Here is a 13,653-nt window from a genome sequence, read left to right on the forward strand (position 1 = left end):
CGGTCTGTGTGAGAGCACTGTTTGAATGCCTCATTGTTTAGTAGGTTTGAGTCTGTCACACGCCTGCTAAATATATCCAAAATATGACTGTCACCTTCTGGAACAAGTCAAATTTAGCCTTGCTCATCTATCAACATCTTGACAGAGAACAGTGGAGTAATAGCTCACCTCAAACTTGGATACGAACTCTGAAAAAATGCCAAAGAAGGTCTCTGTGCTGGAGGACTTGCTGTCCTCTCCAAAGTAGGAGGCCACCTTGGAGAACTCCTCCATGGCTCTGGTCTGCAACGATTCCAGAGACTGGATCGCAGGGTGGCTGTTCTCCAGGAAAGTCTGTGGGCACAAACGTTAACAAATATACAGGGGCTCTTAATGAATGGTGCAACTGGGTGAAGATTTAGAAAACAATTAGTGATGCTGCCATGATGCCCTGATTTCTCTTGTCTCTATATTTACACTCCTCCATGATAATGGATGGGTGCTACAAAATTGTTTGAGGCAAAGCAAGGTGCCACCACCTGTACACTAACAACTCTTTTACTGAAGTAGTCCTGGTTTGGAAATGTTATTGATATCTTTTGAGAGTCCATACAAATATGTCTGGACTTTCCTCTTATACTTCTGGTTACTGACACCTAATAACACGAGCACAGGGAATGTATCGTATTGTTTCTTTGTTGTTTTTCTCCAAATACCCTGCTTTCCTCCCACAGACCGAGGAGCTTGCTTGTTAAATTCGGATTAAATGATGAACTAACCATAGCTGTAGATGTCAGACAGATACAGTGCACAAATAAATGTTTGAATGAGTAGCTTTGTGGTCAATTAGACCGTTGAAGTGCAACATTATCATATTTATTTGTGTTTGTGTTACTATCTTACCCAACCAGGAAACGGTTAGCTTAGCAGTGCGAAACGGGCAAGTCATTATGTCGTTTGTTTCAACAATATGGAACCCAGACAACAAAAAGTTTTTCCTGAGCTTTTATAATATTTTTTACACTTATATTATAACCTGTATGGTAGTAAACATCAGAGTGCTTGTAGTCGATGAGAACTGGACAGGGCCAGCCAAGTGATTCCTTTGCTAAGCTGAAACTGCAAAGACACAAGAGTGTCTCTTTAACTCTTAACCGTTGGTAAACATCATTCATTTATTTACAGATTTTACTGTAGGGGTGCATGGTGGAACAGTGGTTAACATTGTCACCTCTCAGCATAAGGGTTCAACCCTGCTGCCCACCTGGGCCTTTGTGTGCATGTTCTCCCTATGACATTAATCTGAGTGTCGTTCCTACTGTTTCAGCTTTGTGATAACATGCAAACTACCCATTGTACACCCTGCGTGTGCTGGAATAGGCTCCAGCCTTGAAAATGGATGGGTTTTATCGTACACTCATGACTGAAGTGAAGTGATCGTCAGGGGTAGACTGGATCTTCTGACAGGCCGCCCTGATGTCCTGCACGGTGGAGTGAAGGTCACTCAGCTCTGTTGTAATGGCCCTCTGGTTCACTGTCACGGGGAAATATTGGAGATGAGGTAACAAACCCATTGAAACTCAAAGGAAATATGCAAATCAAACTGTAACAACAGCATAAACTATGCAAAAGAAGCACACCTGATTCTACTGTATATTAACTATTAACTAAGAGCATTGTACCTTTAGCTGCCAGAGGCACTGTTGTGAGGTCTCTGGGAAAGCTGAGCAGCTCTGGGAAGTGTTGGCACAAAGACTTGGCCAAAATGTGGAGAAAGGTGGATTTCCCGTCTACTGTTTTGGTTGTGCTTAGCTAAGAGACAGAAGGAGAAGCGCATTAGCGACTAAACACTGAACTCGAGCTTACCGTGTTGAAGGCACAGACATCCGTGCTGTACCTCAGTTAGGAAGTTGATCTTAAAACTGGTCGTCCTGTTGCTCTTCGGCTGCCCGTTGTTCAGGTAATTTCCCATTGCAAGAACAAACTGTTGGTAAAGTAAAGCCGTAAGTATTCACTGCTAACACAGATATTCACAGATTTATTTTCATTTCGACTGCTCATTTCATACCTCCAGGATCTTGGCTAGTTTCTTGCTGCTCCTGAGCTCCACTGAAGCCTTGTAGATGTAATCGTACGCGATCTTCATCTCCTCCGTCCTCTCCTGTAGGGTCGTTTTAAAGTAGAGGCTCCGCAGGCGAGTCTTATAATCAGGCACCATTAGCATCTGAAACACAGATAATGTTAAATCATTTAGTTTTACTCTTTAAAACATCTCTGATCATCTCTGACATTTTCCCCCCCACAGTCACCTGGAAAATGAACTGGTCCGGCTCGCTCAGCTTGCCCGGGTCCTGATCAAACTGTTCGTACTGTTTCACCTCTTCTTCGTCTGGGGCATACAGCAGCAGCTGCTTGATGTGGGCCGGCTCCAGCCTGTCGGTGGTCATGTTCATCAACACCTGACGCAGCTCTTCGGGGGAGATTTTCAGATGGGCGATGAGGATGGCTGCAGGGAGGAGGAGGAGGGTGAGTAGGCGGGGGAAAATGTGGAGAATTTATGTACCAAAGAGGATCACTGTGTTCCCGCTCTGCTGACAAACCCTTCATCTGCCTGTCTTTCACTCACATTTATTACCATGTGTCTGTAACATGTAGCTCTGAAACCCAGAGTCACATCATAAACCCGCTAATTAACAGTGAGTTAGCAGTGCCGTGACAGAAGACAGAAGTCGCTGTGCCAAAGAGTCCAATCTGGATAACTGCAGAGAAGCAAGGCATCATTTTTAGACTTTTCATTGTCTTGCTATATTGCTACACTGACCTCCATTGTTACGCTGACGTAAGATGACTCTTTGTAATTCTTTGATCAAATTTGGCTAAATCTGATCCACGATCTAGGAAGAACATAAATATACATGTCTTTTTCTTCTTGTAGAGACTCACTCTTTTTCCTTGTGAATGAAACATGAACGACCTGTTGGTACCAGTTAGCACAAAGCAAATCTAGAGAAAAATCAGTCAGAAGGTATAAGGAGAGAGCAATGATCTGTGGCCAAATCCATTTTCTTTAAGGGAGTTATCTCGCTGTTACTTCTGCAGTGCACTTGTTTTCACCTTCATTCCAACCAAGGGAGGTGAAATAGACTCATGATGGTTTATAACTGATATTCCTGAACTTTAACTCACTTGGCTCATCCAGTGTTCCTTTAATTTACTTGAACAGTGTAACTGTATCCATTACGGTGGCCCTGAGAGGTCAAATGCAACTTAAGAAAATGCAAGCAGGTAAAAAAAAAAATGCTGCAAAAGCACAGAGCACACATGGGAAGCTGAATAAGTAGTAGCAGAAGTTTAACAGCTGCAGAGTCAGTGGTAATTTTCAACTCTTGATTCTGTTCTATTATCCTTGTTATGCTAATATATATGTCTGAGTGCGCTCTCACCTGAACCCTGCCCTTCGATGCAGCGTTACTACTTCAGGCTAACATGTTTTTATCAGGTTAATCACTTTATCAGTTAATTTTCATCAAGTTTATCAGCTATATATTATCTTGTGGGCACAATGTGGATTTGATACCTTGTCTAAATAGTGTCTATAATTCCTCTTCCACATCAGTGGCGCAGAAAATGTTTGGCCTTCGTTAAGTGATGTTCTTTGTCTTCTACTTGTGCAACGTTTTTGTAACCAGCTGTAACTATAAAAGGTATTTTTGCTGCAGTCTCACATCCTTGATCCTCGACCCTTGTGTCGTGTTTGTGTGGCACTCACAGGCATTGTAGGCTTTCTTATGAGACAGAATCTCCACCACGTCTTTCTTTTTTAAGTTCTCTGGCTGGAAGGCTGGCTCTGGAGGAGAGACTGATAATTTTAACAAACAGTGTAAGGATGCGTTCTCCTGGCACCAGGGGTCAATACGCAAACTAAGTCACAGAGGCTGAACGTGGCGGGTTGGTGGGTTAATAACACACTCTGCCATTAGAGGCCAATAAAATGATTTTTAATCGGTAACAGCAAGTTGTGTGGTTTGTTTTTTTACATAGGCAGATCTGTGTTATTACTGATAATCATGACAGAAAACAAGAGGGGGATATGGTGCCGTATGGAGAATGGATTTGAGGTGCAGGTGAATGAAGCAGCTCCAATGGAGAACATAACTGTGAAGGTACAAACACAACAGGCGACGTCAATAAAGACACACATATATTCAGATGCAATGCAAATGTATCGTTTTAGACACAAAGAGGTTAAGATGACTTGATGTGTATGAATTGATGAAGACGTGACAAAGTTACAAAATCACTCACTGGATCTGCGTTGAGTCCCAAAGTGCAGGTCCAGGTCTAAGTGCTTCACCATGTCGGTGAGCTTGTCATACTCTGAATCCTCCCCGAGCTAAACACAGACAAGGACACACTGTACTCTCCGAAGGCACAGTCAAAATCAGCTTTTTTAACTTATTTCTTTTATGTTTGGTGTTCAGATTTTATTCATGTCTGATAGGAATATATGCTGGGATCAAAAAGGCTCAACGTTTTAACATCTAAAAGCAGATCAAGTCTGGCACAGCCTCTGTTTACAAAAACAACATTGTTGCCTTGATGACTCATCGGAGACACATAAGGAGGTTTTTCCAAATATGGATGGAGATATGTAGGAGTAGTGAGAAAACTCACAGTCCGAGTGGGTAGATTCACATGTTGTTTTCTTTTTTTACCGACAGAGCCATACATATACGTATCCGTACAGCCTCTAACCACAGGGTAATGCAAGATAACTGGAGATCACCACTCACCTGACCCCATATTGTTCCCTCAGAGTTCTCCACCTGCTCCCAGCGGAGCCTCTTTACACTCATGTGGTTAGCGTCTGAGGCTTGCTGGCCCGGCTTGGGCAGCGGAGGTGGGTCACAAGGAGGAGGTAATGGTGGAGGAGGTGGTGGTGGAGCCTTGAAGATGGAAAAACAGTTACTTAACACTTAAGCCATAGTGTTCTAGTTCAGCACAAAGACAGCAGTTCTCACTACTGAATCATATTCCCACTGTGCGCATGGACCTCACAAGTTTCTTGTATACTCTTTAGCAGTTGTAGACAAAGAAATTATTACTGCTATTATTAGTTATTTAGGGTATGGGTCTGTCGTGGAAAGCAACAGCAAAACCGGGGACAGAGCACGAGGTTAAGTCAGAAAGAGCATGGCAGGAAGTACTGGGGTTGAGATGGGTTGCAAAGTGGCTTACAGCACACTGTGGACAGGATAAAGAAGATTAAAACAAAATAAATAGATTTCCCACTCAGGTCTATAGGAGAATATCAGCTGAACTGTGTTGCAATGAGATCATGTGACCTATCGGGATGAAGTTGATGGTCTGCCTGAATGCTGTTCTCGAGTAATGAAGTCCAATTAAGATCTGAGCCAAACAATCAACTGTATGTGTGATCCCACTTAATAGTGGACACTGATTTTTGAGCAGATGTTCATGTTTTAAATGGATCTGCATGAAAAGAAACAGAGTTTATTAGCTTCTTCCAAAGAGGCCATGTGAGTTGTTTGTTGTCTCTGTGTTTTTCTCTGTTTGTTAGGAGAATTACTGGAAGAGTATGGTTTAAAGGTTCTTTATCCTGGATCTTTACACTTATATGACACGGAAATAAAAAAAAAAACTGGAAGAAATCTGGAATCATGTTCAATTCACGAACAGTGTGGGGGGAATTTGGGGTTTTGGTGGAAGAATACAGTCTCAGACTGGTCATGTAGTCTTTTTATTTCTCCTTATCCTCTGACGTCCCACAGGTCAAACCACACAGAGTCAAGGTTGGGCTACACTTAACATACTGAAGGCGTTAACTTTCAAATCAAGCCTCTTAAGTGGTTTTTGGCCTAATAGATCTTCTGTCATAAAAGGCACATTTGGGGATGAAATAGATTTTAAAAAGTTGATTATAGATCGGACGGTACATCAAATCTGAAACTGGCTGCTGGCAAACATGAGCGATGTTAAAAGGTTAAAATGGGGCAAATGATGCAGAATGTTGATTAGCACCAGAGTGTTTAAGTGCTAGTTTGCACCTCTGTTGCTAAGCGCTCTTGGTTGCAGCACTGATGGAGTGAACCTCTTTGTGTTTTCATTTTCTATTTCTGTGTGTGCTGACGTCTTATTTGTACTTCAAGTAACAAGACAAAAAACAAACAAACCACAAAGTGCAGATGTTACCTGTTTGGAGGTGTGGTGTTCCTGCCTTGTGGTTTCCAAGGTCTTCATGTGACTGGGGAGGGTGGAGTGAGAGGTTGGAGGCTGCGAGAGCAGCGAGGAGCCCGCGTGGCCCTGGCTCTGACATTGGGATGGGCTGTGCTCCTGGAGGGACGGCGGCAGTGGGCCCTGGTAGCTGTGTTGGTGGTGGAGCTGGTGGTGCCTCTGCAGGACGAGCTGGCTCGGCCTCAGCAGCTGCGGGGAGGGCTGCGGGGAGGGCTGGTGGATAGGCTGAGGCTGGCTGAACTGTCGTGGGAGGTAGGTGGGGCGGGAGCGCAAGGTTTTGGTGGAGGTCAGGGTTGTGTGGCCGAGGCGGGTGGTGGGTTGGAAGCGCTGGAGAGTCTTCTCATTTTCGTCTCTGCTCGGGTGCTTTTTGTGTAGGGGAGAGCGGCTGGACAGGATGGTCCTCGGAGGGGGTGGAGGAGGAGGGATGATGGGGTGGTGCGGTTGGAAGGGCATCCGGCTGCGGGGCACGTGCTCGGGTGAGAAGCGCACTGGTGGGAGAGGGTCGGTAAACGGAATGGGAGGGGGTATGAGAGCCTGCAAGGGCGGAGGAGGCGGGGGGCTTTGGGTGGGAGGTGGTGGGATCGGTTCGGATCCAGAGGAGTAGCAGGGAGAGGAGGCCTCGTCGCTGCTGCTGTGATCCTCACTGCCGCTGCTGAGCTGCCGGGGCATGAAGCCGATTTCCTGGTCCTCCTGGAAGCTCATCTGGAGGGAGGAGGAGTGCACCATCAGCCCCGAGAACCACCTTCACCTCCACATAGTCTAGTAAACGGCTAATAAACAGCTTCTACGTTTTAAAATCCAGTCTATTCAAGCTAATTAGGTTATTATTAGGTTCATTACGGCTTTGACGTTTGCTTGAAATGTTGTACTGAAACTTACTCCACTGCCTGTTTATATTTGAACAGAAAAAGCGACACGGGGTGCGATCAGAATGTTTTGGAACTCTGACAATTTATTTTAAAGAAAGGTTTTGTCCTTGTGCACCTCTGGACTACTTCTACTAGTGCTGCTATTTTACGTCCCATTCATCTGTGATTTCTATCTAGACCACAAACGTTGGCTAAAAGCCGACATCTGTGTCAGACTGACCCAGCTTTAATGTCCTGAACCATCTGTGCTGGTGAGAGGTGGGTGTCCGGCTACCACCAGCGAACCAAAAAGCAGTTTTCAGTACATAAAGTCCAAGCTTGCTCAGGAAGGTCAGACTGTTCACACAAACTTCTACTTCAGCTCCATGCAGATCTGGCTCCCTACAACTCTATCTTTTCCCCAGAAATAAAGTTAAAGTTAACTAGTTCACTAAAATCAATGCAGAGGTGCACGAAGATGCAATCTTGAAGGGGTGACTAGCCAAATTCAAGTTTGCTTGTTTAAAAAGGAGATTTTATTTTACAGGTGTAATCCCAAAATATATTTATCACACTTCATAGCAAGTTCAGAAATTCTGCTTTTTTTTTTTCCCCCCACTCTTTTTGACTTTTAGAATAGAAAATATCTACAAAATAACATCAAATCAAAGTGCTGATCTACAGAATTTAAAAACCATGCACTTAAATATCTCCAAACCTCTATATAAAAACTATGAAAATAACAATACAATATATTATAATATAACATAATGTGAATGGAAAAGAACCGTGACAATGCTATAAAAAGCCCAGTACTTATTCTAAATACAGATTACTAAACAGAAACATGTAGATAAAACTCTATGATATAACTGAGTATCGTTTTACTTACAGGCACAACTCTTCTTCTGAAACCATGACAACCACCTTGATATATCTGTTCGTGTGACACAAGTGTTCATTGTAGCGTACATTAGAGGTGCTCTAATGTAAACATGCAACACTACAACGTTAATACTTCTCTAAATGTTCAACTTGCTTACTGTTTATTAAGGAGCAAATGCACAAACAACAGATTTTCTCCTTATCATGCTAAATATATAAATCGAGATCACGGCGGTCTAACAGCTTCCACGCCGCAGCGGCGCACATTCTGTGCAACTGAGTCAGACAGGATGACATTTTCCCGTCTGGCCCAATCAATATTGTGGCAGTGAAAGTGAAAGTATGACCAGCATTAGCTTTTATTACAGCATTACTCGCACTCTGCATTGAAATTTAAACTCACTTGTAATTTAAAAGTAATGAATGTAGCAGCTTTAAATGTGAAATATAGACAATAACAATAATCCTGTGATGCATGACGCACGTTAATTGCAGGCACGGCTTCCAGTTATTCCTCTCACTGAACCAGCACCTATAAGAATCTGAAGGTTTAATCAATGGAGATTTTATTTTTGTAGGATGTAAACATTACAGAAGCTAGCTCCTTCTGCATAGGCTGCTGTAGGCTGAATAGTAAGTCACTCACTCTTAAGGTTAGGTCCATAAATTGTTAGACAAGTCTGGTTTAAAATCCACTGTGGGTTAGGGGTCAGGGCTCAACAATGAGAGCGTTCCACTTTTTCTGCTCCTGCTCCAAATAAAGGTAAAACACTTGTAGCATAGTTCTGCCTCTCACAGCTGGCAGCTCAGTGGTGGAATAACTGAAAATCACGTCTTAAGAAACAATAACGCTCTAAGATCGTGGCCTGTTTTTCTTCCTCACCTCCTCGTAGTCGTTCTCCCCGGGCACGAAGTCATCCACCAGAGTGACCCGGTGGCCCAGCTGCTCGCTCAGGGAGTCCAGGAACTTGTCTGTGTCTCGGCTGCGTGGCGGCCGGGAGAAGGTGAACAGTTTTTTGCGGTGGGTCAGCACGTTGTGGCCGCTGTCTGAGTGATGAGGGGAGGCCGGGGGGCTCTCCAGACTGACATAAGGGTTGGAGTCTATGCTGCTTTGATGGTGGATTTCATACACGGGAGTGGGAAGAGGCTCCTTCCAAGACAGGGACAGGCCAGATTTACGATTACCTGTAGAGACGCACATTAAAAACGATGGCCTCGATTTATATTTAGGCCACCTTGACGTGAGGATCTTTCCTCTTAGTAAATATCTGACATTCTAGACCATGTAGTCACCAGGAGGATTATTTCTTCTGAGAGGTAACCATTGCAAAATAAATAAAAAAATAAACTGAAAGCTTGTGTGTTTGAGTGGTTGCCATGCCATGTTCACATCAGACTGGCAAAAACAAAAGCATCACTTAGCAGCAATTCTGCTTGTTTGCCACCTATAAGGACACATCGTCCACCACAACCCCCCAAATCTCATCATGATGTAAACATGGCATCAGTCACGTGCCACCAAGGCCCAAAACTGATCGGCTTCTATCACTTTGCATGTCATTTTATCTGTTCATTATGCAAATATGGGACCCTGGTGGCTTAAAACAGCAAGATGAAAGCATGTATCTGAAAGCGTGTGGATGCGGTGAGTTTTTAGGAACCCAGAATACCTGTGAGGGTGGGGAGTGTGAGGGGAGAGAGAGGGCTCTCGGGCTCTGGTGAGGAGCCGCACTGCAGTGGAGGCACACTCTTTCCTGCGTACACGTTCTCCAGCTCCGTATACACACCTGTCATCTACAGATGAAGGCATGATCATCTCATTAGCACATTATTGCTGGGCACATTTTCTTTGAAGGTCTGCTGCTTATTAGTGTTTTAATTTTTTTTTTTTTCCAGTTAAGCTGCAGACTCACATCTGACCAATTATCAAAGTAATAGTAATGATCAGCAAACCTTCAAATCAAGTGAGACCAGAGAGCACAGAGATCATAGCTAGCGTTCCGTAAATGCCAGTCGCTGAGGAGCTAGGCGCGGGAAAGCTGCGGGTATACCTACATGATTGAGGTCAGGGGACTCGGGGAAGGAGGTTCCATCTCCTGACTGCCTCTCCTCCGGGCTCCCGGATTCATCGATATGAATTCCTAAAGCACAATAAAGCATGAACAGTGACACGTGTTCATCCACCATCCACCTCCAGCCTGGGAGGAGAGCGGATGAAGCAGAGCAGAACAGCGCAGAAGGAGCAAAAAAAGCTCAGGTCCCGCAACGGGGGTTAGCGATGGTAATGGAAAACTGGGAAAAAGTAAAGTACCTGAAGCCTGAAACAGCCAGGAAATAAACACTGTTTCAAACTGAGAGGTTGGGGAAGTTTTTAAAAGCAAACGGATGCTGAGAAATGGATGTAATGTATGACCTGGTGATGACTTTTTTTCTTTTTGTTAGTAGCAGTCCTATGTGAGCTCAAACACTTACACACATTCCCACCTGGGACTTGGCCACTGCAAATAAAGCCTCATTACTTATCTCTGATAAGACCTGGATCAATGGAAATTTAGGTAGCGGAGCGTGAATAGTACAGTAACTTCATCAGGAATCCCCATTTACTGTCTCATCGTCGATTTCTCTTGTATGAGTTGTGTTATAACGATGAGAACACTGAATTACTTATAAGCAGATTTAAATAAGCACACAGCTTATTAGCAATAACAACCCCATTTAAATCTCTCTTGCTTTACAGATTTCATTACAGCGGCATTAACATTCTGTGTTGGTCACCTGGGGCAAACAACCTTGTTACGACACCATTTCAGTTCATCCAGCAGTGACGAAGCAACGTTCCCACTCAAGTCTCTCTTTTTTTGCCTCCCGAGGGAAAAAATCTTCATCTTCATCAGCTAAATGTTCACCGGCTCTACCTTTAATTGCTAACTTTGTCTTCCAGCTGTCTTTGCGCTGTAGCCTACAGTGGCTTATTAAAGCTTTTACATCAAAGAAAGGTTGCCCGACGACAAGATAAATTGCTTAAAATGGTTATGTTGTAGCAGATGTGTTGCAGGAAGGAGCTCGAAGGCTTTTTAAAACCTTTGTATCAAACCCAGCTGAACAATTTCTGGAATTATAATGATTTTGTGCTAGAGGACAACAGGCTCTCATTCAACATGTTTATCCTGCTGGGACGTTGCCGTGCATAAGCGTACCCATTCCTAGGTGAGTCCCGATGATGCAGTCATCGGAGCTCCTCTCTCGGACGTTGTTGCGGTACGACGACCCCGTCACCCGCATGGAGCTGCTGCGCCGGTGGTGCTCTGGACCGTTGTCAGGCTCTAATAATGCTGCAAAACACACACACACACACACACACACACACACACACACACACACACACACACACACACACACACACACACACACACACACACACACACAGGGTCAGATTGGCTCTACTTTGCTATTTATATAAAAAGCACGATAAACATCGATAGTACATCACGATAAAAATCCAATTCAACTTCTCATTCGTTTCATGCCTCACCGTTGCTCTTGTAGCCAAGGAAACGAGACAGCTTGCCCTGGCAGCGCTCCTGTTCATCGTAGGTCAGCAGCTGGTAGATGAACTTCCAGATCAGCTGCTTGGCTGGAGTGTCCAACACTGGAAACACGTCCACGATCAGGGTGTCCACGTTCCTGCAAACACACGTGCTCCATATCCACTCACTGTCTTCTTTATATAATTCCTGCTCATGGCTGACTATCATTCAGTGCAAGGGTTTATTTTATATTCTTTGTACCATGTAAAGCTGAGAAAGAGATGCTGGGAGAGAGCAATGAAAAGGGTGGGAGGATAACAAAGATGTCACTTATGGTATGATTTATGTTGTTGGGTGTACGCTGTATGCATACACAGTTGAATAACAGTGGTATTTTAATCCTGCTGCCTCACATGTTTGCATCATGTGCTGAGCTAATTCATCATCCCGTCTTTCTCGATCCCTTCATCCTATATAGGAAATAATATCAGAACCTAACTTAAGCTGTAACTTCCTGCTTCTGCTGCTAACCCTTCATTTGCTCAATAATCCATGTCTTCGTTTGCTAACAGATTCCTCTGTAACCCTGTAACCCTCTGCTCCCTGTCCCTTCGCTCACTGACCTGTGCTGGAAGAACGTCTCTAAAGCTTTGCAGACACTGTATCTCTCCTGGATGGTCAGCAGGTGCTCCAGCTGCTGGCTGAAAGTCCGCCCGTGGACTTTGATGCTCGGTGGAAGAATCTCTGCAACCCACTGCAGAGAACTGAGACCAGGAGACCTGGACAGCATGTATGGAGGAAACCGAACATTAATTTTTCCATTCCTACTTACTGAACTAATCCTCCTTCATTCAAAACTAATACACTGCTACAGGCTAGGTCTAGTGTCAGATTTTTGGTGTGCTAACCTAGAGCGTGGCAATGTGGTGGGGGCCAGACCAGAGGATTCATCTGCATCTGTTTGGTCTGAAGAAAAGTCAGATGGACCCTCCTCCACCACGAGAGTGGGCACTGCCCCGCTGCCCTGCAGCATAGACACCACCTTCTCATGGGAGCAGTTCCTAAAGCAAGGGGAACAAAAAGGAGAGACGATGGCTGTTAGCTGTATAATAGAAGGACTGAAGCAATGTGCACAAACCAGCAGAATCACTGCGTTATTATGTAATACCAAGATAAGTATTGAAATTGAAAAATTATGTAAGCAGACATACATAAAAACTACATTTAACAGGATTATATAATAAAAAAATAATTTGTTTCAGTCTGCCCAGAAACACTGCTGCTGCTCTAAGACACCTTGCAAGCCACGAGAAGCTTCCCACACTTACTTCTGTATTTTGGTACAATATGTGAGAGCATCTTGTTCTTTATGTGATGTACACAGACACTATGAATCCAAATATAAGCCCTGCTAATCACGTACTGCAAAGTTTTAACAAATACACGTTTTTTTTTTTTACCTTAAAGGTATGAGGACTGCAAAAATAATTGTTTCCATCATTATAACAAATATATCATTTTCCACATTGTTGCAGACGCTTTGTAAACACTAGACTGTAACGTCCAAATCTCTTGTACTTTCTTTTCCTCCTTCTTGCTGGCGAGCACCTCCCACTGTTTCCCTGATCACCTCCTACGGCTGCAGCAGCATGTTATCAGGGAGAGCAGCGAAATTATACATTGCCAATCAAATGAGTACATCAAGCAGCCTGGGAGATGCGCTGTGACTCTTCTTTCACATGGTTATCAGGGTGACAGGATAAGTAGTGCTGTTTCCTCACATGGAAATACTGTCTGATGTATTGCTTGGTATAGTGTATTTGCTGAGCTCGCACATGTACAGTTCAAATTCAGATTTCTTATGTGCACTCCCACACTCACTCACGAGAAGGAGAAGGTCAAGAAGTTGTCAAGTCTACAGAAGAACTACAGTGACTCCCACGAGGAAAGTTCAGTTTACATAAAGGCTGTGATCACGTTCATCAGCCCATGCGCGCATAGGGCACCTGCACACGTGTCAAGGTATGTGAATATACCCCTCAGGATGGGCTGTAAGAACCCATTTTTCCTGGAGATGTAATTACTTGAAAATGTGGAGATCTGATTGTCAAATATCCAATAAAAAAAGAGCTGAGTACTGTGCAAAAGTCTTGAACCAC

The 13,653-nt window shown here is 44.0% G+C and overlaps 1 protein-coding gene across 5 annotated transcripts in view; it reads right to left on the reverse strand.

Annotated features, from left to right (window-relative positions):
* grid2ipb (glutamate receptor, ionotropic, delta 2 (Grid2) interacting protein, b) overlaps positions 1-13,653 on the reverse strand; it is a 40,631-nt gene that overhangs the window by 2,618 nt on the left and 24,360 nt on the right. For 3 of the 5 annotated variants that reach the window (XM_040023156.1, XM_040023153.1, XM_040023157.1), the window contains 18 exons: positions 12,403-12,555; positions 12,118-12,273; positions 11,500-11,651; positions 11,165-11,299; positions 10,023-10,108; positions 9,638-9,761; positions 8,851-9,152; positions 7,975-8,019; positions 6,193-6,936; positions 4,773-4,925; positions 4,285-4,372; positions 3,749-3,838; positions 2,289-2,485; positions 2,048-2,203; positions 1,877-1,963; positions 1,662-1,791; positions 1,395-1,513; positions 169-333 (listed from right to left, as the gene is read on the reverse strand). In XM_040023156.1, the coding sequence (XP_039879090.1) occupies positions 169-333; positions 1,395-1,513; positions 1,662-1,791; positions 1,877-1,963; positions 2,048-2,203; positions 2,289-2,485; positions 3,749-3,838; positions 4,285-4,372; positions 4,773-4,925; positions 6,193-6,936; positions 7,975-8,019; positions 8,851-9,152; positions 9,638-9,761; positions 10,023-10,108; positions 11,165-11,299; positions 11,500-11,651; positions 12,118-12,273; positions 12,403-12,555 (3,082 nt within the window). The remainder of the gene's footprint in view (positions 1-168; positions 334-1,394; positions 1,514-1,661; positions 1,792-1,876; positions 1,964-2,047; positions 2,204-2,288; positions 2,486-3,748; positions 3,839-4,284; positions 4,373-4,772; positions 4,926-6,192; positions 6,937-7,974; positions 8,020-8,850; positions 9,153-9,637; positions 9,762-10,022; positions 10,109-11,164; positions 11,300-11,499; positions 11,652-12,117; positions 12,274-12,402; positions 12,556-13,653) is intronic. The other 2 variants (XM_040023154.1, XM_040023155.1) reach the window with 2 other exon arrangements.

The sequence above is a fragment of the Simochromis diagramma genome, unplaced genomic scaffold (genome assembly GCF_900408965.1).
Source record: "Simochromis diagramma unplaced genomic scaffold, fSimDia1.1 OVJJ01000208.1, whole genome shotgun sequence".
Classification (NCBI taxonomy): Eukaryota; Metazoa; Chordata; class Actinopteri; order Cichliformes; family Cichlidae; genus Simochromis; species Simochromis diagramma.